At 47.7% G+C, this 24157-nt stretch overlaps 1 protein-coding gene, 1 long non-coding RNA gene and 2 pseudogenes across 2 annotated transcripts; 2 read left to right on the forward strand and 2 right to left on the reverse strand.

Moving 5' to 3' along the window:
* Positions 1 to 248: 248 nt before the first annotated feature.
* Positions 249 to 6063, forward strand: LOC117198891 (40S ribosomal protein S29-like; annotated as a pseudogene).
* A 548-nt stretch (positions 6064 to 6611) lies between these two features.
* LOC101287791 (MHC class I polypeptide-related sequence B-like) lies at positions 6612 to 10365 on the reverse strand. The gene is given in 6 exon segments (XM_049715728.1): positions 6612 to 8339; positions 8342 to 8575; positions 9156 to 9419; positions 9422 to 9442; positions 9673 to 9808; positions 9811 to 10365. Coding segments are annotated over 6 exon segments (1311 nt in total). The 5' UTR covers positions 10162 to 10365; the 3' UTR covers positions 6612 to 8034.
* A 9456-nt stretch (positions 10366 to 19821) lies between these two features.
* LOC101290194 (bolA-like protein 2) lies at positions 19822 to 20338 on the reverse strand (annotated as a pseudogene).
* Positions 20339 to 21133: 795 nt separating this feature from the next.
* LOC125965564 (uncharacterized) lies at positions 21134 to 24067 on the forward strand. Its single transcript, XR_007479601.1, has 2 exons — positions 21134 to 22487; positions 23141 to 24067. It is a non-coding gene; the product is annotated as an uncharacterized LOC125965564 (long non-coding RNA).
* The last annotated feature ends 90 nt before the right edge of the window (positions 24068 to 24157 follow it).

Genomic DNA, 24157 nt, shown 5'->3' on the forward strand with positions numbered 1-24157 from the left:
GAGGTGCTTTACATTGAACATTCACTCAGCTGATACCGATTGTGTGCCAGATACATGACACAATGTTTTGCATCTAGGAAACTTCACTGAAGTTAAAACAAAAAAATTGCTGGCCTTGTGGAGCATGTATTCTAGTGGGAAGAGACAGACTATGTGCTATCAGCATAGTAAATAAGGAAAGTGTTCTGTTACTAGGGGATACATACAATGGAAAAGATGCAGTGGAGAAGGTGATTCAGAATGTGAGTATGGGGACAGGGAAAATGGGTGTTTTACTAGGGCGGTCAGGGTGGGCCTCACTGGGAAGGTGACCTTTGAGGAAAGATTTGAAGGACATGAGGAATTATCCCTGAGGATGTCTGGAGGAGGTTCTTTCCAGGCAGAGGGAACCTCCAGGCAAATGCACCACGGCAGAAGCATGTCTGTGTGTCCCAGTTAAAGTGAGGAGGCCAGTATGGCAGGAGCAGAGATTAATTGAGATGGGATCAGAGGTACAGCCAGACCATGTAAGGCCTGGAGGATGCTGGGAGGGTTTCGACTTTTGCTCTGAGTGGGATGGGCGTTATAAGATTGTCTTGAGCAGAAGAGGGACATGGTATTACTTCTTTTTTTATTTTTTAATAGGTTTTATCTCTCTTATTTATTTATTTATTTAAGCTGAGTTGGGTCTTCGTTGCGGCGTGCTGGTTTTCTCTAGTTGTGGCTAGCAGGGACTACCCTTCATTGCAGTGCATGGGCTCTAGGCGCGTGGGCCTCAGTAGTTGCGCAGTGTGGGCCCAGTAGTTGTGGCTCATGGACTCTAGAGTGCAGGCTCAATAGTTGTGGCACACAGGCTCAGTTGCTCCGCGGCATGTGGGATCTTCCTGGACCAGGGATCGAACTGTGTCCCCTGCACTGGCAGGCGGATTCGTAACCACTGCGCCAACAGGGAAGTCCCTATTTTTTTTTAATATTTAAATTTTATTGTATAGTTGATTTACAATGTTGTGTTAGTTTCAGGTGTATAGCAAAGTGATTCAGTTATACATATATTTGTTCTTTTTTAGTTTCTTTTCTCATATAGGTTATCACAGAATACTGAGTAGAGTTCCCTTTGCTATACAGTAGGTCCTTGTTGGTTATCTGTCTTATACATAGTAGTGTGTGTGTGTTCATCCCAACCTCCTGATTTATCCCTCCCCTCCATGTTTCCCCTTTGGTAACCATAAGTTTTTTTCAATATCTGTTAAGTCTGTTTCTGTTTTGTAAATAAGTTTATTTGTACCTTTTTAAAAAAATTAGATTCCACATTTGAGTGATATCACATGATATTTGTCTTTCTCTGTCTCACTTACTTCACTTAGTATGATAATCTCTAGGGCCATCCATGCTGCTGAAAATGACATTACTTCATTCTTTTTTATGGCTGAGTATATTCCATTGGACTTTACCTTTAAAAGTATCACTTTGGCTGCTGTGCTAAGAACAGAACTGGGAGGCAAGGAGGGAGTGAGGCCATAGGGAAGCAGTGGGAAACTAGTGCAGTGTCCAGGCTGGAGATGGCCGTTGCTTCGACTGGCGTGTGAGCAGTGGATGTAATGGGAAGTAATTAGATTCTGGACACGTCCTGAAGGTGGATTTTACAGCATTTGCTAAAGGATTAAATCTGGGGTATGAGAAAGAGGAGTTAAGGAGGGCACCCTAAAGTTTGGACTATGTAAGTAAAAAGATGGCATTACTCTCACCAGAGATGGGGAAGATGAAGGAGCAAATTTTGGGGGAGAGGGGGTATTATGGGCATTTGGTTTAAGAGATGTTGGAGCTGAGATTTTGTTAGAAATACAAGCCAGGTAGTTGGATTGGCAGTTGGACAAATGAGTCTGGAGTTTAAGAGCAATGTCTGGGCTGGAGAAATAGATTTGGGAGGCGATGCCACATCATGATATTTAAAGCCTTGAGAACTGATGAGGTCTCCAAGGGAGGGAGTGATGGCTGTAGAAGAGGAAGGACAAGGACTGAACCCTGGACTCCCCAGCGCTATGCAATCGGATCAGATTACACAGCTGAGCAGACTGCGTGGTTCTGACACTGTGTCTAGACGGCACAGAGACCCAGGAGTCTGATCTTTGCTTTGTACAGGAAAGCCCTGGACATCTTTTTAAGATTCAGGAAGTCAGAAAGCATGAAATTCTGGGTTTAGAACAAGGTTGGTGTTGATGCTGCTGGTCTTCAGATCACACTTTTTAAAAAATTTATTTATTTATTTATTATTTTTGTCTGCATCGGGTCTTAGTTGTGGCATGTGGGATCTTTGCTGAGCATGCAGGATCTTTCGTTGGTGTTCGTGGGCTCTTTTTTTTTTTTTTTAGAGAATTGATATCTTTTTATTTATTTATCTGGGGCTGTGTTGGGTCTTCGTTTCTGTGCAAGGGCTTTCTCTAGTTGTGGCGAGCGGGGGCCACTCTTCATCGTGGTGTGCGGGCCTCTCACTGTCGCGGCCTTCTCTTGTTGTGGAGCATAACCTCCAGACGCGCAGGCTCAGTAGCTGTGGCGCACGGGCTTAGTTGCTCCGTGGCATGTGGGATCTTCCCAGACCAGGTCTCGAACCCGTGTCCCCTGCATTGGCAGGCAGATTCTCAACCACTGCGCCACCAGGGAAGCCCCTCGTGGGCTCTTTGTTGCAGCGTGCAGGTGTCTCTCTAGTTGTGGCATGCGGGCTTAGTTGCTCCGCCGCACGTGGGGTCTTAGTTCCCCGACCAGGGATTGAACCTGAGTGCCCTGCATTGGAAGGCAGATTCTTTACCACTGGACCACCAGGGAAGTCCCCAGATCACACTTTTAGTAGCAAGAACGTTCGTAGACCAGGATTCCCACATGGCTGTGCATCAGCCTTACGCATAGGACTTGCTGAATAAGCTTTTCCTTGATCTTGTGCCTAATACTCTGAGAAGGTGGTCCTGGGGAGAGGCCTGAGCATTTTGGAAGAAGCCCCACAAGCAATCCTGATGCTCAGCCACTTTGGGAACCACCAAGGTCAGCGACAGAGAGTGGCCAGAGAAGGGTCTTAAATCCACATTTAAAAGTGTTTTGTTTTTTTTTTTTTCAGAAAGAAAAGGGAGAACCTATATTGTCAATTATGAGATGTGATGTTGGGAAATACATGTAGTTCTCTCTACTATGGGGTATAGTCGGGTGGAAGACTTAGGAAGTGGTTCACAGTTCAGCATAATGAAATTCGTGCTCTCTGAAGTTATTCTCCAGACTGAGTTCTCACTCACTCTTGGAACAAACAATAGGATCCAAAATTTTTCTAATTTAGGCCTAAAGTACCATATATATATGATATGGGGGCTCATATCATTTTGGGAAGGCTACAGAACCAGGCTTGAGGCTCCACGGGAACAGAACCCACAGCGTCCACTAGGCCAGGTCCCACATAGGAACATTCGCCCCTGTTGCTGGGCACAGATGTCACTGCTCACACAGCCCCGCATGCTGGACGTGGACCCTGCGGCGAGGACGGCTGTCACTGCGGTTGCTGACAGCTGGAGGTTGTGTAACTTCCACTCACACCAGCCTTGCCAAATGCATTCTGCTCAGTCCCAGCCTCTCTGTGTCACCACATCCTGAGTAGAGCCTGAAATGTGGTCTCCTGAGTGGTGAGGCCTGAGCTCCATGCTGTGTCCACCTGCAAGAATGTTTGGGAAAGTGGGTTTTCCTCTTTTATGGAGGAAGGTGGTCTCTGCCTCCTACCAAGACTCTTTTAGTGTGGAATTCTCCTAATCTAGGAATTGTCCTAATCAGGTAAGGGGGTGGTGAGGGATGGAAAAAGAATGTCAAATTTCAATTCTTAGAGCAAAGATCTGAGACTGGAACTGGATCTGGTACATTGTAGGCACTCGGGTTTGGTTGAAAGAACAAGTGACTAATAAATGACATCCAAGGTAGAGATTTACTTGCTTACTACTCTTACTCTGAATTTCTTTGTGAGCTGGTGAGGGATTTTTTCCTTCACGCAACCAATTTTCTGATTCTCAGACGCCAACTGGGTGTCCTACAATTCAACTCAATTCTGACACGAGCTGCCTGGAATTAGCATCAGACCCCACAGGTTTCAGGGCTCAGTCCCGCAGACTTCCTTTACTTCAGAAGCAAGTTGCAAGCCTCAAGTCCCTGTGTTACCTGCACTTCTGTCTGACTTGACTACAAAGCTAGGGGTTCCCCCCAAGTCTGATAATTTGGTAGAACAAGTCATAGAACTCAGGAAAATGCTATGCTTACCATTACAGTCTATAGTAAATGACACAAGTGAGCAGCCAGATGAAGAGGTACCTAAGTCGAGGTCTGGAAAGGTCCCGAGTGTAGGAGCCTCAGTCACCGTGGAGTTGAAGTGTGCTACTCTCCCAGCATGTGGATGTGTTCACCAATTTGGAAGGTCTCCAAATTCTGTCATTTTAGGGTTTGTAATGAAAGTTTCATGATGTAGCCATGATTGATTAAATCATTGACCATTACTGATTGACCTCATCCTCCAGCCCCCCTCTCCCCAGAGGTCAGGGAGTGAGGCTGCAAGTTCCAACCCTCTGATCATGGCTTGTTTTTCTGGTGACCAGACCCCATCCTGAAGCTTCTAGGACCTTTCAGCCAAGAGTCATCGTCCTAGCACCCCAAAGATGCTTTTATCACTCAGATAGCCCCTGTCTTTGACCACAGATCCCTTAGAGCAGAAGGACCATAACAGTTAAAAGATGCTGACACATGACTAGAGTCCCATTCAGTCATTAACAAGTAGTCCAGTCCATCTTCCTATCAAGGATATTTACATGGCAAATAAATTCATGAAAAATGGCTCAACATTTTTAGTCAGAGGGGGAATTCAAATTAACCGTAATATGACATCGCTGCACACTGCCCAGAGTTGTTAAAATGAAAAAACCACGCCAAATCAGTTGCTGGCAAGAATTTGGGCTAATTATCTCTCATATATTGCTAGTGGGAGAGTAAATTGATTCAAATACTTTGAAAACGTCTTTGGTGGTAACCAAACATTCACTCACCAGCATTTCCACTCTTAGTTATATACTCAATAAATATGCATGCATATGTGTGCCAAACATATGAAAATATTATTCATAGCGGCTCGATTTGTAAAATCTGGATATAACACAAATGCCCATGAACAGTAGAGGACGAGAAATGTGGTCTATTCCTATAATGGAACATCACGAGAGTAAATAAATTACAACCACACACAGCAATAGGGGTGAGACCCGGTGACATAATGTTGAGTGAGAGAGCCAGACACAGGGGGGCATCCACTGCATAATTCTTTCCAATCAGAAACTGGCAGAACTCACCTATGTATGGCGTTAAAAATCAAGATAATGATTACTCTGAGGGGTGGGATGGGCAGGTTCCTTTATGACTGAATAGGATTCAAGAGGGTTTCCTGGGTTGCTGGAAAGGTTACTTGTGAGTGTTGTTTACCCCAGTGTTCACTTGGTGAAAATCCACTGCACACTTATGAGCTGCCCACTTCTCTATGGGTGTTGTCCTTCATGAAAGTATGATTTTCTTGGATTTTTGAAATAATTCTTTCTAAGAATTCTTAGAATAACATAGAATTCTTCTTACTGAAAGCCCTCAGAAATGCTGAATTGAAAAAAAATCACTACAATTTTTAGAAACTCAAGGAAATACATGCCTGTGATTCAGATATAAAGAAGAGAAGCTAAAGTGAGAGCAGTGAGCCTGGGAGCCGACACAAGAATAGTTTGGGGCTTTTGCCTTGTTGCAGCCGAGAAAGCAACATGGGGCACCAGCAGCTTTACCAGAGCCATCCGAGAAAATTTGGCCAGGGTTCTCGTTCTTGCCCCGTCTGCTCAAACCGGCACGGTCTGATCCGGAATACGGCCTCAATATGTGCCGCCAGTGTTTCTGCCAGTACTCGAAGGACATCGGCTTCATTAAGTTGGACTAAGTGTGAACTTCTTGAATGGGTCATCATGCATATCTACCTTCCTCAGAAACAATACTAACTCTTCGTATATAAAATAAAAATTTTAAAACTTCAAAAAAAAAAAATAGTTTGGGGAATGGCCGTCAAGCCAGGAAGTAGGAATCAAAACCCAAGCAGACTCTCTCCTCAGTATCAACACGTGGATCCAAGACAGTGAGGCCCCATCCCAGCCCCTCCTCCTGCCCGGCTGAAGGAACGGGACCCCAGGGTGCAGAGCAGACTTGGAGCAGGTCTGCGGTCGACGAGGGCTCAGCCAGAGGTGGAGCGTGTTCTCTCCGTCTCCCTTAGAGGGAGCAGGGCTTGATCCCGGGCTTCACTGGCTCTGTGCTTTCTCCCCCAGGGGCCCCAGCCGTGAACGTGACCCACAGCCAGGACTTGGAGGGCACAGTCAACCTCACATGCTGGGCTTTCGGCTTTTTTTCCCCAGAATATCTCAGTGGCCTGGTTTCCAGATGAGGAACCCATGTGCCGGCATGCCCAGCAGACCTCCGTGACCATAAGTGTTCTCCAAGGAGAGGAGCAGCGGGTCTAGTGTCACGTGGAACACAGCGGGAATCACAGTGCACATCCTGCGCCCCCTGGTGAGCCTGGGGTGATCCTGGAGGGGGTTGTGACCTTGGGAGGGTCAGAGGCCAAGGTCAGGGAGAGGAGAGCAGGCCTGTGGCTCTGGGGTGCCTGGGTTATATATAATAAGTCCCTCTCTCAGGGAGAGGGTGGGGTGGGTGGGGAGGGGTCGGGGGTGTCCCAGGTGAGAACAGGAGCAACTACAGAGCTGCCTGGTACCCCGCTCTGGGTGCTGCATGGACAGAGCCTCTCGCTGTGGGGCAGGGTGACTAACCATCCCTGTATGCCCAGGCTGAAGGCCAAATGATAAGGGAATTAGGCTCGTGGATGAGAAACCGCGTCCCCAAGCACGCCAGTGACACAAAGAGGTGGCATCAACAGAAGGAGCTGAGCCTGCACACGCCACCCTTTCACTGTTCCACGCTCTGCCTTTGCTCTTTGCCAAACACAAAGCTCTGCTGCTCTTTTCCTCTCCCCTCAAGCAACCTGATTATGGGGAAATCAGTGTGACCATCCCCTTGTCCAAATCTACAGGGCAGTGACCACCGTGAGCAAGGGAACTGGCTCAGGGAGGGCAGGGTGAGGCCACAGAACGCAGACCCAGGGCCCTCCTCTAAAGAGCCCTTGGACTGTGTCCTGAGGGGCTGGACAGGAAAGAACCTGGAGGTAAGATAAAATCAGTGACCCCAGGTGTCCAAGGATTGGCTGGTCTCCCCTCCCTAAATGGTCAAGCGGTATCTGCTCACTACTCCTCCATATGAAGGAAATCCCAGGAAGCATGGGGGCAAGTGATGGGAACTTGAGAAGGATGCAGGCTGGGGGTGACCCAGAGGAATCGAAACTCAGAAGACAGCTCATGGAGGAGGAACTGGAGAGGTTGCAAAACATTTCTAGGTGGGGCCTCACAAGGGAGCATCACAGGCAGGGCTCTGGCACCATCCACTGAACCCTAGTTTGAGCCTTATGATTCTTCTACTTGGATTCTTAATACTGGCGAAAAATTGGGGGAGAGAAATGCAGACAGGAAATCACCTTTCCTCTGAATTCCTCCTCAGTTTTTAACCCCTCCTCACCAGGTCACAAACACTTTACTTCAGGTTCCCTCTGATTCCAGGATCACCTAGACCCTCCCAACCAGCACATGATCCAACACATGCTCCCCAGACAAGCCCTGGTGAGCCTGAGAGTAGAGAAAAAGAGATGAGAACAAAAGGAGCTGCAACCCTCACTGCTGCCCAGTCTCACCCGAGCAAGGAGAGGCCTCGCTGGACACTAAGGGCCCCAGCCTGGCCCTGGCTTTAGGCAGAACCAAGGGGTTAGAGCAGACGTGGCTCCCATTCCCCTCACAAATACCCCAATGTCCAACTCTTGGAACAGAGGCTTGTCATCCTCTCACATATGTGCAGAGGGACACGAGGGGGACCCTACATCCCAGGCAGAGCCCCTCCCATCCCCACCCGCGCCCAGATTTCTCACCTGGGCTCCCCACAGCTAATGCTGTCTTCTTCTTCTTCTTCGAGTAGCAAAGGACACAAAGCCCAATGATAAAAACAAGAGCAAAGGCAGCAACACCCAGGATGGTCCACTATTGACTCTGATGCAACAGGGTCTCTCCTGAGAGAGGGACTTATTATATATAACCCAGGCACCCCAGAGCCACAGGCCTGCTCTCCTCTCCCTGACCCTGGCCTCTGATCCAGGGTCACAAGCCCCTCCAGGATCACCCCAGGCTCAGCAGAGGGCACAGTGTGTGCACTGTGATTCCCGCTGTGTTCCAGTGGCACTGGACCCGCTGCTCCTCTCCTTGGGGAACACTTTTGGTCACCCAGGTCCGGTAGGCCCCGTTCCCATCAGGCAGGGCACCCCCAGACCGCTGGGCCTCCTGGCTCATGGGTTCCTCATCCCAAAACCAGGCCACGGAGATATTTTGGGGAAAGAAGCCGAAAGCCCAGCATGTGAGGTTGACTGTGCCCTCCAAGTCCTGGCTGTGGGTCACGTTCACGGCTGGGGGCCCTGTGGGAGAAAGCACAGAGCCAGTGAGGCCTGGGGCCAAGCCCTGCTCCCTCTAAGGGAGACGGAGAGAACACGCTCCACCTCTGGCTGAGCCCTCGTCCACCGCAGACCTGCTCCAAGTCTGCTCTGCACCCTGGGGTCCCGTTCCTTCAGCCGGGCAGGAGGAGCGGCTGGGATGGGGCCTCACTGTCTTGGATCCACGTGTTGATGCTGAGGAGGGGGCCGTGCAGGGTGGGCTCCTGGGGACCAGGAGGGAACTTTCTGGGACGGGCAGGCTGGGAGCCAGGGGCACCCACCCTGGTCTAGGGGCTTCCTCTCCTGCCTGACACCCCTCTTCCCTGGTCCAGTTTCTGTCGGAGGGCCCACTGCTCCCCTGGATGATCGTCACTGGTGCGGTTCATTCCCCTCCCCACCTGCCCGTCTTTCTACAGTGGATTTAATGGAGCAGGAGATTGCAGGACACCACGCCAGCAGAGCAAATGTGCACCCAGAGGACAGGAAGGGTCTCCGTGTGCAGAGTCACGGCGGGGAGGCTCTAGGGGTCTGGGGGAGAGGAAGGGCCCTGGCCCAGGAGCAGTACCTGTTCTCTCCCTGAAGCCTGTCCAGGATTCCAGATAGCCCTGCAGTCTTCCACAAAGCTCTCCCTGCACGGGGGCCTGGTAATACTTGCTTTGAAAGCCATCTGTGTCCCAGGACTTCTCCATTTCCATGGCCAAGTTCCGAGCCAAGGACTGGGGCGCTGTACATCCCTGGGTCTCTGGGTGACAGGAGAGGAGGAGCTCCCCATCATAGTAGCGAAACCTGAAGCCCCAGGCGTGGTTGTCTTCTCGGATTTCACAGCCCAGATCTCCTGGAGGGAATTCACACCTGCATCCCACCCCACCAGCAGTGACTCCTCCAGTCCCCGTGTCCCTCTGTCCTCACACCCAAGTGAGAAACTCCAGCCAGAGGGCCCCCTCCCTGCTCCCCTCATGTCTTCCCAGGGCTGCTGAGTCACGGCCACCCCCCTGCTGAACTCACAGACCCCTATCCTCTGGCCCCTGCCCCCAAATCCAGTGAAAGGCCTCCCAGCACTCTCGGACCCTCCCCACTCTCACCTCCTTTCTCCTCCTGCAGGGCCAGGATTTCTGCTAGAAGCTCTCTGAGGTCCTTCCACGTCTCTGTCAAGTCCTTGGACTCTGTGTCCCACGTCTCAGCTCCCAGCTCTTCTGCCCACAGCCCCCGGGGTTCTACCTGCCTGTCTCACGGTCATAGTGCAGGAAGGCCTGGCCATCCAAGTGTCCCCCAGCGAAAAAGCTGGACTGCACAGATCCATCCCGGGACAGCGCCGTGAGGTTGTAATGAAGACTGTGTGATCCTGGGGAAGGGGGAACCGCAGATGAAAGAGCTTTCCGGAAACAAGTGCACATCAAATGTTTACCAGACAAGTTCTGCTGTCCTGACCTGCTCCAGGACTGAGGATGCAGAACATGCACATGTACAAGGGACCACAATGAGAATTTTTCCAACACAGGGGAAAGAAGAAAAAGAGAAGGGAAGGAGAGGGGAATTGAGGAGTGGAGGGAGGGGTGGAGATGGGCAAACATGCAGGACAAGTGCCAGGACAGGGAGGCACCGGCTCCCTAAGGGTCCAGGCAGGAGGCCAAGGGGAGAAGCTGGCCTGCAGGGGGCAAGGGAGAGGCAGGAAGACCAGGGTGAGGGGAGGTGGAGTCAGAGGGGAGGGAGGGGCAGTGTCAGGCCCAGGATCAGAGGCATCCCTGGTCAGAGGCGGGTCAGGTGAGATGGAGAGCGAGGGCTGCTGCCCGTGAGGCAGGCTCATCATGGACAAGGTGGGCTCAAGGGAGGGTGAGGCACGAGGCAGAGGGCCCTGAGGGGCTGGGCTGTGGCCCTAAGAGAGTGGAAGGTGGGCCAGTACCCCTGGTGGAGGTGAAGCAGTCTGGGCCCAGAGTGCAAGAGGCATGGTGAGGCCCCAGGTGGGGAGGTGGCTGGACCTGCCAGTGTCCCCTGGGAGAGGTGGGTGTTGGGGGCCTGAGTCAGTGCCATGTGCCCAAGGGTCATGGAGAATTAGAAGGAGGGTTGGCAAGAGAAAATAGAACTGGAAAGCCAAGGTGCACATTGGGAGGGACCTGCATGGTGGGAGTGGTTGGGGGCAGGTCACACCTCCACAGAGGGCATGGGTCAGGCAGCCAGCACAGGAGGGGCAGGGCTGGGGGAAGACCCCCTGTAGGGAAAGTCCAACTGACCAAGTGGCATCAACAAGGATTTTGGATACATGGTTGATGTAGTGAGAGCCCACTGGGGTCAGTGAACCCAAGAGAGGGTGATGAAGGCCAAGGAGGTGGGCAGTTGGACAAAGGGTAGTATTCCTATTGGGGAGGGAGGAAGGGCAAGGGGCTGCAGAGGAGACAGTGGTGAGGGTGGATTGGGGGGCAGGGGATGAGCATGCCTCAGGGGTGACTCTGGGGGCTCTTGGGTTAGGGTGAAGACAGGAGAGGAGGGGTGCTCTGGTTGAGGGAGGGTGAGGATGGCATGGTGATTCCTGGGAGGAAGCTTGTGATTGATGAGAACGTGGTGAGGGCCCACGGCAGGTGGACACGGCGTGCGAGCTGGGCAAGGTGCCATGGGGGTAGGTACAGAGGGACCAGGGCAAGTGGAGTCCAGCACCTGAGGCCTGGAGAGTGGAAGCCTCCAGAGGGTGATGTTTGGGATGCAGGAGTGGGGAAGGGGCAGTGCTGGGTGAAAGGCCCACAGTTAATGAGGGCCAAGAGCTGGTGCCTGCACTGCGGCGGAGGTAGGAGGATGGGTGCCAAGACCGGGGGAGAGGTCCTCCCACAGGGGCTGTGCACTGTGCTCAGGGTACAATTGTCAAGGCCCATCACCACAGCTCCCCCTGGTGTTGAAACTAGTGGGGATGTAGGGAATTCATACTGGGCAAAAGTGAGTGTGGGCAAAAGTCAATCCCAGAAATGTAAGGTCAGTGAAAGCTGGGGGAAGGTAGGAGCCATACAGGTGACTGATCCTTGCAGGTAAAGATCCATGAGGGACGAGAGGATGAGGGTGAGGACGCCCTAGGAAGGGATCAGAGAACCGCAGGGAGGAGGGAACAGCAGGGAGGGTGAGGGCAAATCCTGAGGGGGCGCAAGAGATGGCAGGGGAGGAGGCAAGGAGAGAATCAGGGGTGGGAACAGGGGCACAGCAGAAAATAAGAATTAACATTGGTGGCGGGGGCAGTGGAGACCACAGAAATCACAGGAAGAATCCCTTGGCTCCAAAACGGTCAGACCCTAACTTCTCTCAGTGAAAATAATGAATAAACAATCTATAATAAGAGTAGAGGGTGTGATGAATTGGGAGATTGGGATTGACATATATACACTGATGTGTATAAAATGGGTGACTAATAAGAACCTGCTGTATAAAAAAATAAATAAAATAAAATTCAAAAAATAAAAAATAAAATATAGTAAAAAAAAAAAAAGAGTAGAGTGTTTTATTTGAGCCAAATTAAGGACTAGCCGGGAAGCCAGCTTCCCAGATAACTCTGAGAAACTGCTCTGGAGAAGCAGGGTTTTCAGCACAATCGTTTTTTGTTGTTGTTGTTGTTTTTTTGGGGGGGTAGTTTTTTGGCTGCCTCGCACCAGAATCTTAGTTCCCAGACCAGAGATTGAACTCCGGCCAACGGCAGCGAAAGCTCTGAGTCCTAACCACTGGACCGCCAGGGAATTCCCCTTCAGCACAGTTTTATAACTTGTCAGAACAAACATTGAACAAGTCAGGGCTACATTTCTCCAAGGTTTAAAAAAAACAAACAGACCAGCACGTACACGTGCAGCACATACTGTATGGCCTTGGCACCTGGGAAGGGAGTCTTATCATCAAAGGGGAACCAGCGTTGGAGTCCCAGGAAGAGGGGCATTTAGTCTTTTTTTTTTTTTTTTTTTTTGCGGTATGCGGGCCTCTCACTGTTGTGGCCTCTCCCGTTGCGGAGCACAGGCTCCGCACGCGCAGGCTCAGCGGCCATGGCCCACGGGCCCAGCCGCTCCGCGGCATGCGGGATCCTCCCGGACCAGGGCACGAACCCGCGTCCCCTGCATCATCAGGCAGACTCTCAACCACGGTGCCACCAGGGAAGCCCTAGTCTTTATTTTTAACATGGACATTCTTTACTTCTGGTCAATGTGCCCTTTCCTTTAATAATTAAAGCAGATGTACAATGTATGTCTGACAGGCCACAAAGAGGCAAGTTACTTAGCCCAAAATTGAACTTAGTTCATGTATAAGACAGAATAACTTACCTGTATCTGAATATGGGAAAACATTTTTTGTCGCTTCCCTCAGTGAAAGCCAGGATCGGCCACGGTGCCCACAGCAGTAGGAAGTGTGGTTCAGGGCCCTTGGGCCCTTCCTAGAGCTCCAGTCACTAGAAAGAGACCCTCAACTCCAAGGCCTGAGGCCCTTGAGCGCTGCCTGCCTGGAAGCCCCCTGATTCCCGAGGCCAGACGGGAAGAGGGCAGAACTGAGAACAGGAGGAGAGGAGAGCGCTCAGGGGCCTAAGAGGGCGTCCCGCACACCGGTGGGAAGTGGCCGTCTGAGCGTCGGACCTCCAAGAGCCCTTGATCGCCTCTGACGGGAGCAACCCGGGCTTGGGGGCAGCCTTCCCACCCAGGGCAGTCAGAGGACGCGGATGTGTGAGGAAGAGGAAAGCAGGGAGGGCGGGTGCAGCAGGGGCAGCAGAGGGTGGGAGTCGGAAAGAGACTGAAAAGCCGGAACGTTATTTGGTGGCCACAGGCCGCGAGCCGCTCCCGGCCCTCCCCGGCCTCACCCCGCCCCCGACTCCCCCCACTCCCCCGCCCCCACTCCCCACCCCGCTGCACCGCAAGTGAGACGGTCCCCGCGACGCTCACCGAATCCCACCCGGACCCTGAAACCGCCCCAGGCTCCCGGCTGAGGACCTCAATGAACGCCACTCACCAGCGGCGGTAGCCGGGAGCACAGAAAGGGCAGCGCCGGCTGGAAACGGCAAGACAAAGAGAAGCCCTGGCAAGCCGCGCGGAGCTGGACAGCTGGGTGGCGCTGTTTCTCCCCGGGAGATGCCGCCTCCTGGCCTGTGGTCGTTTCACTGACCGGCCCTGCTCCGTTCCTTTGCAACTTGCTTCTCCTTCCTCGCCGCTGCGCCTTCTTCCTTCTCGCCTGCTCTCCTTATTCTCCTTTTCTTTCCTTCCACTCTCACCCTCAGCGGTTTAGGGGTTTTAGCTGTGCTGCCCCAGGACCTGGGGATTTTATCGTTTGTGTGGCAGCTTCTAGAGGGCCTATCGCTGAGGCTGAGGTGTGAGGCCGTGATGAGGATGACGGAGGAGAAAACGGGGCCTCCTCTCAGCTCGCTGCCTTGGGGGCTTCTCCGCAGGGACCCCTTAGGCTAACGCCCCTCCTGGAGTCTTAACCACTGGACCACCAGGGAAATCCGCGGGTTGAATTCCTGGGCTTCTGCACCCATCTTCTTAAAAGAGAATGGTATATCTCTTCAGGAGGGACTTCATCCAGGAAAAGTAGGTGGATTACCCTCAGGGCCTGGAAAATACTGATGTTTCTTCTGTTTTAATGATGTTTTCCACCACCTAAACTCATTAGGAAACCCATTGAGGTGAGAAATGTCTCTCATTAAAAACAATCCAGATAACTTCTCCAATAACCACCTGCATCGGCCCTTTAGCTCTCCCCGCTGCTGAGGACCTATCCCTGGATTATCTTCTAACATGCATCAGTTCCGCTCTCTCTGGTGACAATCTGCAGGAACATTTCCATTTTTTTGATGCTCCAGCGATTCTCAGCTCTTCACAAACAAACTAGACCAGAAAACTGCAGAGTCTTGTGCCTCAAGCATTGGCTTGGATTGGACTCAAAGCACTTCCTCTTCAAAGGGCAGCACCTTGAAAACTATAAACCTGTTTTGTTAGTCATGATGGAAAGACATTTCTGGAGTTTCAAGTACCAAATCTACCTGAGGAAAAAAAGTGCGTTGACTCCTGGTTTTGGCAATGTACTACAGTACGTGAGATGCTTTCATTGGGGTAAGATGGCTGTAGGTTGTGTGGGACATATCTGAACTATTTTTGTAATTGTTTTGGTGAGTCTAGAATTATTGCAAAATGAAAAGGAGGAGGAGGAGGAGTGGGGGGAGGGGAAGAAAAGGAAGAAAAGGAGGAGGATGAGGAGGGACATTAAAAAATGTCCTTAATGAGAAATTGAGGACATTCCAGGAAAAGGGACTCTTTATTCCTGAGGTTTGGCCCCAACTTTATTGTGGCTTCTGACTTTAGTAAGCTGGATTAGTGAACATGTCTAATCGCAATGACTCTTTGCCTAGACAAGAGGCACGGTTGTGTAGAAGCCCGCCTCACCATGCCCTGTCACATGTCCCATGAGTCCTTCACTCTTGGGCCTTCAAAAGAGGGGCGAAGTGTCCCTCACCAGCAGGAGGGGGCTCTGAGTAATCCCCATGGACCAGCCTTAAAGAGTGATTTTGCCTGGAGTATGTTTCACACTTATCTCCCTCAGGACCCCAGCAGGGCCATTGGAGCTCATAGGTGACTGATGGAGGATTTTGGGATTTAGATCTTGATTAAGTCAACTTTGAAGACTTGCCCAACATCTGGCACGGTCTGGAAGATGACATCAAGGAGGGTATACGCAGAACCCTGGGAATTGGAGAGTTGAGTCACTTGAGAGTCTGAAAGTTCAAGAGCAGCTGCCTTCTCTTGGGCACAAACCAAGATTGAGGGGATTGAAAATACACTGAATCTCCTTGGTCCCGACAGGCACAAGCTTATTTGTGACCGCAGCTGCTTCATTGGCACGAAGCTAAGGAAGCCTTGGGTTTCTGCAGGATGTAGAGGAGAGCAGTAGATGGAAAGGTGGAGAATATAGGGCCCTGAAATTTATTTGATAGCTGCTAGAAATGCGAGGTGCCGCATTCACTAAAAAGTGTAAGGATACCAATCTCAGGATACCAGGGGAAAGGGATAAATGAAGACAACCTGTAATATGTTGTCAGGAAAAACTGAGAGGCATATACATTTAGGAGAGGTGTCCTTATCATACATTTGTAAATGTTCCAAGATGTGGGAATGTTTCAGACACGACTTTTAAAGAAACAACACAGTCTGCATGGATGGTGGAGCTTATTTTTTAAACCCAGTATATGTCTTACTGTATATTATTTCCCAAATGTGTTTTTGCTCATTTGACTATTTTAAATTTTTACCAAATTTATACATGTATATAATTTTAAAAGGCAGAAGGTCCTACAAGACTTATAACAAAAAGCTGTGGTCCTTATTACCACTTTCCCAATCTTTAGTTCTCTTTCGCTAGATGCAAACATTTCAATACTCAGTTGGCTTTTATCTTCCTATTTTTAATAACAAGTTGTATCAGGCAAGGTTGAGTGAAGGAACTAGAGATTATTCTAGGTTTATTAAACAGGAAGGGATTTTACAAAGGCTGTTAGGAGCTTTTGAAATCTTTAGAAGGGCTGAAGGAGCAAGTTCTCAGCTGAGCCTTATGGAATGACAGCCAGAACAATGTAGATATGTTTGGTGTTCCTTTAATGGCTTGTATATAAATTTATCACTAATCTGTCACCAAATTCTCCTTCAACAGTGTAGTTTTCCTCTCCATTCAAATGCATGACAATTAATCAATTTTATCTTTTTCTTGGACATAGACTTCTGTAGCCAGGTGAAGTAATTCTCTTTATTCCTGAGGCCTTGGCCCCAAACTCCTGTTTCAATCTGGACCTGTTGATCCCTTATTGTCCCACATAGGTGCCTCTTGGGATGTTCCTTTAGCATTTGTGTGTGTGTATATATATATATATATATATATATATATAAAAAAACATTTATATATATATATAAAACATTCATATATATAGCATTTATATATATATAGCATTTGTATATATATATGTACATAAAACATTTATATATATAGCATTTGTGTATATATATAGCATATTTATATATACACATAAATATGTATACATATGTACAAATATATATACAAATGTATATATACAAATTGTAATATATATACAAATATATATAATATATATACAAATATATGCAAATATAATACATATCTATTATGTATACAAAAAATATATATATATAAATATATATACATATATATATAAAATGATACTGTTTAACACCTGAAGGCGACAAATTATTCTGGATTAGACATTTATGTATATAAAACAATACTGCTTAACACCTGAAAATGACAAGAGAAACTCTGGAACTTTTTTGACCCAGGGACAAGAAAGAATGGACACTGTTACCACAGCTGCATTGCTGTTTTGACTGTCATTACATGTAGTTTGAAGGACTGTGCTATGAGAAAAAATATAGCTTTTTCTTGATTTAACAATGATCTAGGCAGGACAGACAATAATAACCCCACTTAATTAATGGATAAACTAAGGCTGAGAGAGATTACACACTCTATAAAGGGGAAGAACTAGATTGGAACCCAGGTTTTTTGACTTTTTCTTTTCTGGTGTCTGTTTTCAGTCTGTAACTCATCTATGGTCAAAAAAGGAGGAACTCATTTGTGGCAAAAATCATCAGACATCCTACAGTCACTAGAACAAAAACCCCACAAAGGTAGGACACCTGTTCACTACTGTAGCCTCAGTGCTGACGTCAATGCTTGTCCCAGAGCTGGCATTTAGTAAATATGTGTAGAATGAATGAACGGGTAAATGAATGAACGGTGTAGCTGTTTATAAGTAGGGAAACACAGCTCCAGAAATGTTAAGCGACTCACCAAAAGTCACTTATCATATTTTATAAATTACAAGACATATGTGGACATATGCTGTGCTCAGTGCCCAGCAAGTGCAAGACAAGGAGGGAGTTGGTGTGTGACACTGTGAGATGGTAATGCAAGCCAACTTCCCCTGAGATACTCTAGGCGATCAATTTCCAAGAGAGGCTCATCTCTCAGAGGACCACTACCCAGCCATTGCCACTAGAGGGCTCATCAAGACATTTAATCAGGAAGATACAGGCAGTCTGGGAGCCTCTTTTTGTTCAGGCCATTTGTTTCTACAGTTTCTTTTCATTGCATTCCCCCCGCCCCCCCCATTATCTCTTTTCCCATGCTAGCTCTGTATTCAGATTAAATCTTCATTCATGTCAATGTAACAATTTTACCACATCCAAATTTTTCTAATGCCAGTTTTCATCAATCCTGACATTTATGTTATTTGTCTGACTTCACTAGTGAGTTCTGCTTTTTAAACACTTGCAGCTCTGTGATCCAGTATCCAACGATGCGTTATACTTCAGCTCCATTCACAACTCGGGTATCAACTGCAAGCAGCTAAACACAAGCAGTGAATACTAATCAGAACAAGGAAGAATGTGTCTGTTGTGGTCTCAGTGTGAGAGAAAATGCCTCTGCTCAGGGGTGCACCTGTACCTCACTTTGCTTGCTGCCCCATATGGTGACATGACCGATGGTAAATGTCACTGCTGAAAGCTCCATGAGTTTTTTTGAAGGTTCCCAAAGAGGGTGTAGAACACTAAAATATTTCATAACTTTTGCATCTACATGACAGCAATGTCCACGAGCTTCCGCCAGGCACGTTGAAGGCAGAAGCTGTTTATATGGCTCTCCACTGTGTCCTCGGAGCCACACATAGTAACTGGCATATGTGTCCTATGTAAAGATCTGATGGCTGGTTAAGTGAATCATCACACACCATCTCTCCCATGGGTAGAGCAGAGGAGCTGAAAAACTCTCCTGGGTGGAGAAAATCAAAAATACCTTGAAGCTGCCCTGATTCAGGGATGCTGCCTTAAAAACTCTTGGGTGGGGTCGTAAGCCAAAAATGGAGCAACTCTGCTTGTGTCGTCTTCAAATTCTTTCAAGGGTGAGGCCTGAGATGCTGCAAATATTTTAAAAAGCAGAATGCCCCTGTCAGGGCAAATTAATGCCATAAATGTCAAAACCGATGACACATTTCCTACTGTTCATTGTACACACAGATGGGTTTATTTGTGTCTGCATGTCCAAAATTCGTTTTCAGGCTGGGGGCTCCCCAAGAATGGGGAGGGTGTCTGGTTTCTCTTGCTTGGCTCAAAACTCAAAACAGATTAAAGGCTAGGTCCAAGGACCTGTCATTGAAAGCCTAGAGAAGGAAAAGCTGAAGGATAAAGGTTTTATGAGGAGGGTGCTGAGCAGTTATTCATCACTTGAGATTCAGCTCTAATGAGGTAAACAGTGAATGAAGACCCGAGTTTAACTCCACCTCTTCCACTTGCACTCTGCCACTCTGAGCGGGAGCTACTCTTCGTTGCGGTGTGCGGGCTTCTCATTGCCGTGGCTTCTCTTGTTGAAGAGCACGGGCTCTAGGGGCATGAACTTCAGTAGTTGTAGCTCGCCGGCTCTAAAGCGCAGGCTGAGTAGTTGTGGCGCATGGACTTAGTTGCTCCACAGCATGTGGGATCTTCCCAGACTGGGGCACGAACCCGTGTCCCCTGCATTGGCAGGCGGACTCTCAACCACTGCGCCACCAGGGAAGCCCGGCAGGCAGATTCTTAACCACTGCGCCACCAGGGAAGCCCCATTGAATTGAAACTTTTAAGATGAGACTATTTTTTTTTTTTGAATTGAGGTGTAGTTGATGTACAATATAAGTTTCAAGTGTACAACATAGTGATTCACAATTTTTAGGTTTATAGTTATTATAAAATATTGGCTATATTCCCTGTGTTGTACAATATATCTTTGTAGCTTATTTATTTTATACATAGTAGTTTGCACTTCTTAATCCCTAACCCCTATTTGCCTCTCCCCCCGCCCCTCTCCCCACTGGTAACTACTAAGTTTGTTCTCTATATCTGTGAGTCTGTTTCTTTTTTGTTATATTCACTGGTTTGTTGTGTTTTTTAGATTCCGCATATAAGTGATCTCACACAGTGTCTGTCTTTCTCTGTCTGACTTATTTCACTCAGCATCATACCCTCCAAGTCCATCCATGTTGTTGCAAAAGGCAAAATTTTCTTCTTTTTTTGTGGTTGAGTAATACTCCATTGTATATGTATACTACATCTTCTTTATCCATTCATCTGTTGGATACTTTTGTATCCAACTGATAACCTTTGTCAGTTGCTTCCATATCTTAGCTATTGTAAATAGTGCTGCTCTGAACTTTGGGATGCATATATCTTTTCGAATTAGTGTTTTTGTTTTTTTCAGATATATACCCAGGAGTAGAATTGCTGGGTCATATGGTACTTCTATTTTCAATTTTTTGAGAAACCTCCATACTGTTTTCCACAAGAGGCTGCACCAATTTACATTCCCACCAACACTGTACAAGGGTTCCCTTTTCTCCACATCCTGGCCAACATTTGTTATTTGTGTTCTTTTTCTGTGGGGGTGGGGGTCTGATTCATAATTTAATAGGTGTGCAGGTCCGGGTCCCTTATTTCTGCTGCTCACGGGTCCACTGCTCTGGGGTCACGGTTTTCTGCTCAAAGGCATGGATGTGCAGGAGCTCTTCTGCTAGGCAAGTGTTCACAAGCCGGTGTCTCTGAAGCAGCGGCTTCCCCTCGAACTTGGCCGACACCACCAGGACCGGAAGCTGGACGCACAAAGGCTGGGAGTCGTGTCCTGCATTTCCACCCTCAGGTCCCACTGCAGCTTCTCCCGGCGGTACTCGGCGCCGAGTTCCATTGTGGCAGCCCAACGGGGGCGGCAGCCCAGCAGGGACAGAACCCCTGCTCGGACCCCTGCCACACTTATTTGTGTTCTTTTTGATGACAACCATTTATTTATTTATTTATTTATTATTGGAGTATAATTGCTTTACAATGGTGTTTTAGTTTCTGCTTTATAACGAAGTGAATCAGTTATACATATACATATGTTCCCATACCTCTTCCCTCTTGCGTCTCCCTCCCGCCCACCCTCCCTATCCCACCCCTCTAGGTGGTCACAAAGCACCGAGCTGATCTCCCTGTGCTATGCGGCTGCTTCCCACTACCTATCTATTTTACGTTTGGTAGTGTATATATGCCCATGCCTCTCTCTCGCTTTGTCACAGCTTACCCTCCCCACTCCCCATATCCTCAAGTCCATGCTCTAGTAGATCTGTGTCTTTATTCCCATCTTACCCCTAGGTTCTCTTCATGAATTTTTTTTTCTTAAATTCCATATATGTGTGTTAGCATACAGTATTTGTTTTTCTCTTTCTGACTTACTTCACTGTGTATGACACACTCTAGGTCCATCCACCTCACTACAAATAACTCAATTTCGTTTCTTTTTATGGCTGAGTAATATTCCATTGTATATATGTACCACATCTTCTTTATCCATTCATCCAATGATGGACACTTAGGTTGCTTCCATCTCCTGGCTATTGTAAATAGAGCTGCAATGAACATTTTGGTACATGACTCTTTTTGAATTATGGTTTTCTCAGGGTATATGCCCAGTAGTGGGATTGCTGAGTCGTATGGTAATTCTATTTGTAGTTTTTTTTTTTTAATTTTTTTTTTTAATTTTTTTTTTTTATTTGTAGTTTTTTAAGGAACCTCCATACCGTTCTCCATAGTGGCTGTATCAATTTACATTCCCACCAACAGTGCAAGAGGGTTCCCTTTTCTCCACACCCTCCCCAGCATTTATTGTTTGTAGATTTTTTGATGATGGCCATTCTGACTGGTGTGAGGTGATATCTCATTGTAGTTTTGTTTTGCATTTCTCTAATGATTAATGATGTTGAGCATTCTTTCATGTGTTTGTTGGCAATCTGTATGTCTTCTCTGGAGAAATGTCTATTTAGGTCTTCTGCCCATTTTTGGACTGGGTTGTTTGTTTTTTTGTTATTGAGCTGCATGAGCTGCTTGTAAATTTTGGAGATTAATCCTTTGTCAGTTACTTCATTTGCAAATATTTTCTCCCATTCTGAGGGTTGTCTTTTGGTCTTGTTTATGGTTTCCTTTGCAAGGAGAATGTTGAATCACTATTGCTGGACAACTTCACCAAACATTCTCGTTTATAAAGATGGGAGACTGGACGGGAATGTGCATTCGCAGACATTTTTGTGAGAGGTGACAAATGGGCGTAAATCCTGTTCGGGAACAATTCTTTAAGGGGTGTGCTTGCTCAGTTTCCTCAATCTGGGCAGCACAGTAACAGCAGGTGCCAGTTGGGGTCACTTGGATTTTGTACTGCCCTTTAACAATACCTAAAGAAAGACATCCTCTAAACATTGGGCTTTATAAAGAAGAAAGGAGGATTAGATGAGTGTGGCTGGACTCACATGCTGGAGTGAGCTGTATACAGTCACTAAATAGATGACACACATAGATATATGTAGCAAATTACAAGTGTCACAATGAGTATGATGAGTAATATGACTTGGAAGCCAACTACCAAATCTTGTAGTTCAGGATTCCAAGACTAAGGGCGGGATTTCCCTGACTTTTTTTTTTTTTTTTTGCGGTACGCGTGCCTCTCACTTCTGTGGCCTCTCCCGTTGCGGAGCACAGGCTCCGGAAGCACAGGCTCAGCGGCCATGGCTCACGGGCCTAGCTGCTTCGCGGCATGTGGGATCTTCTCGGACCGGGGCACAAACACGTCTCCCCTGCACTGGCAGGCGGACTCCCAACCACTGCGCCACCAGGGAATTCCTCCCTTACTCTTTAAGGCTTCATTTTTTTCCTTCGGGATGTTTCTGCAGCGTCTTCACCTTGTCGTTTTCTACCTTCAGTACTGTCCAGAGACCAGATGGTCATGCATCTCTCTGTGGGTCCTTAAAGGCAGGAACCATGCCCCCCTTCCTAGCAGCACCTTGCAGAGGTGGCCACATTCTGGAGATGGAGGCTACATGGTAAGATGAGGGAGGTGGACTCAGCAAAGCCCCTGCACTTTTGGCAGAACTGCTGACCCAGAGGGACATGGGTGTCTTGGGGGTAATTAGTATGGGCCAGTTGACTTTAAGAGTTTCCCTTATCCTATGTTCCTTTATGCCACTATCCTATGTACAACCCCAGGATCTGTGGAAGCAGCAAAAAGAACTGAGACTGAATTTCCCTCTAGTCCAACTGGTACTCAATTCATACTTGATGAGTGACCAGCGGGCTACCTCCTGTAGACATGGTCTTTTGGCCTGGGTGTTGGGATGACTTGGATGTGGTGCTTTCGAGAGAACAGAAACCTGTATCCCTCAGCTAGACAGACCGAGATGAACAGACAAAAAGGCATGGAGTGTTTGACCCCTGCTGGGCACTTAATAACTGTGTTGTTAAATGAATGGATTTAGATATGTGACCTAGACTGGAACAAATATTTGCTTTATTTCTTTGATAATACTTAATGAATATCTCTTATATTTGAATTGTACGTATCTCCCCCAAATAGTTTTTATGACTAAACCTGGTAGATAAGTAAAGGCAATTTTCCTGAGGGCGTAATCACGGCCAGAATTAGGTGATACTCAGAGAAGACAGGCATTCTGAGTGTCCCTAACATGTTTATTCCCAGGGCCAGCCACCTTCCTCATCTGGTGATTCCAGGGCTCACAGACTGGGGGAGGGGAGTGGAGGCCTGAGGACAACACACATCATACTTCATGGTCCTTTACAGGCTGAGGAGTCTGGTTTGCTCCAGAACCAACTGTAGCCACTGCTGGGATCCTCTTTATGGTGCCTGCCAATCCATGGCATGGGGATGATAAACAACTCTGGTGGATGGATTTAATGGATGAAGGAAACAATTTTCCTAGGGAGAAAGCAAGTGGTTTGTTTTTAAGACTTGGTTCCTCTCTTGGTCCCGGTGGTTTGTGATTTATAAAGATCTATTCAGCTCATCTCTATGGCTCCTTCCTGTTTACCACTTTCTGCAGATCCGGATACCACTAAAGATACACAATTTCCAAAAATGTTGAAGTAATATAGGAAAAATAAAATTATTTTGATCAGTGGAATTGGGGGAGGGATGGAAATACAGATAATTCTTTTTTTAAAACTTTTTTTGGTCAAATATTTAAAAGTTAAAAATGTAGCAAGTTGGGTAATACAAACTTTCCTCTTACTTTCTGTACACTGAGTCTTTTGAATCATCTCTTGGTTTTAGTCTCTATCAGAGGTTAAGAAGGTGCCATTGCCAGGACTTAGAGTCCTGGTTTGGAGTGAGAAAAGGCTCCACCAACCTGGAGCGAGAGTATCTGACTTTTCGTCACGAGCCACATGATCAAAAAGCCACTTGTCTGTGATTACAGTGAAGTCCAGAAGGGCCTCCCTCTACTGATGAATACTGAACGTGATTCATGCGTGTGTCAAGTACATATGAAGGCTTTCATCCCCTTTTTCCTTTTCTTAGCCATCCTTCAGAGTGCCCTAGTTTCATGGTGTGCTTTTGGTGGAATTAAACTGAACACTTCAACTGAATAAAGCATTACTTTCAGCTTAATCACACTTACAAACGGATCCTGCACTGTGGGTTTGCCTCTTGGGGCAGAGGTCAGTGCACAATGGCATCAGTGACCAACAGGAATGAATG

Source organism: Orcinus orca, chromosome 10 (genome assembly GCF_937001465.1).
Source record: "Orcinus orca chromosome 10, mOrcOrc1.1, whole genome shotgun sequence".
Taxonomy (NCBI): domain Eukaryota; kingdom Metazoa; phylum Chordata; class Mammalia; order Artiodactyla; family Delphinidae; genus Orcinus; species Orcinus orca.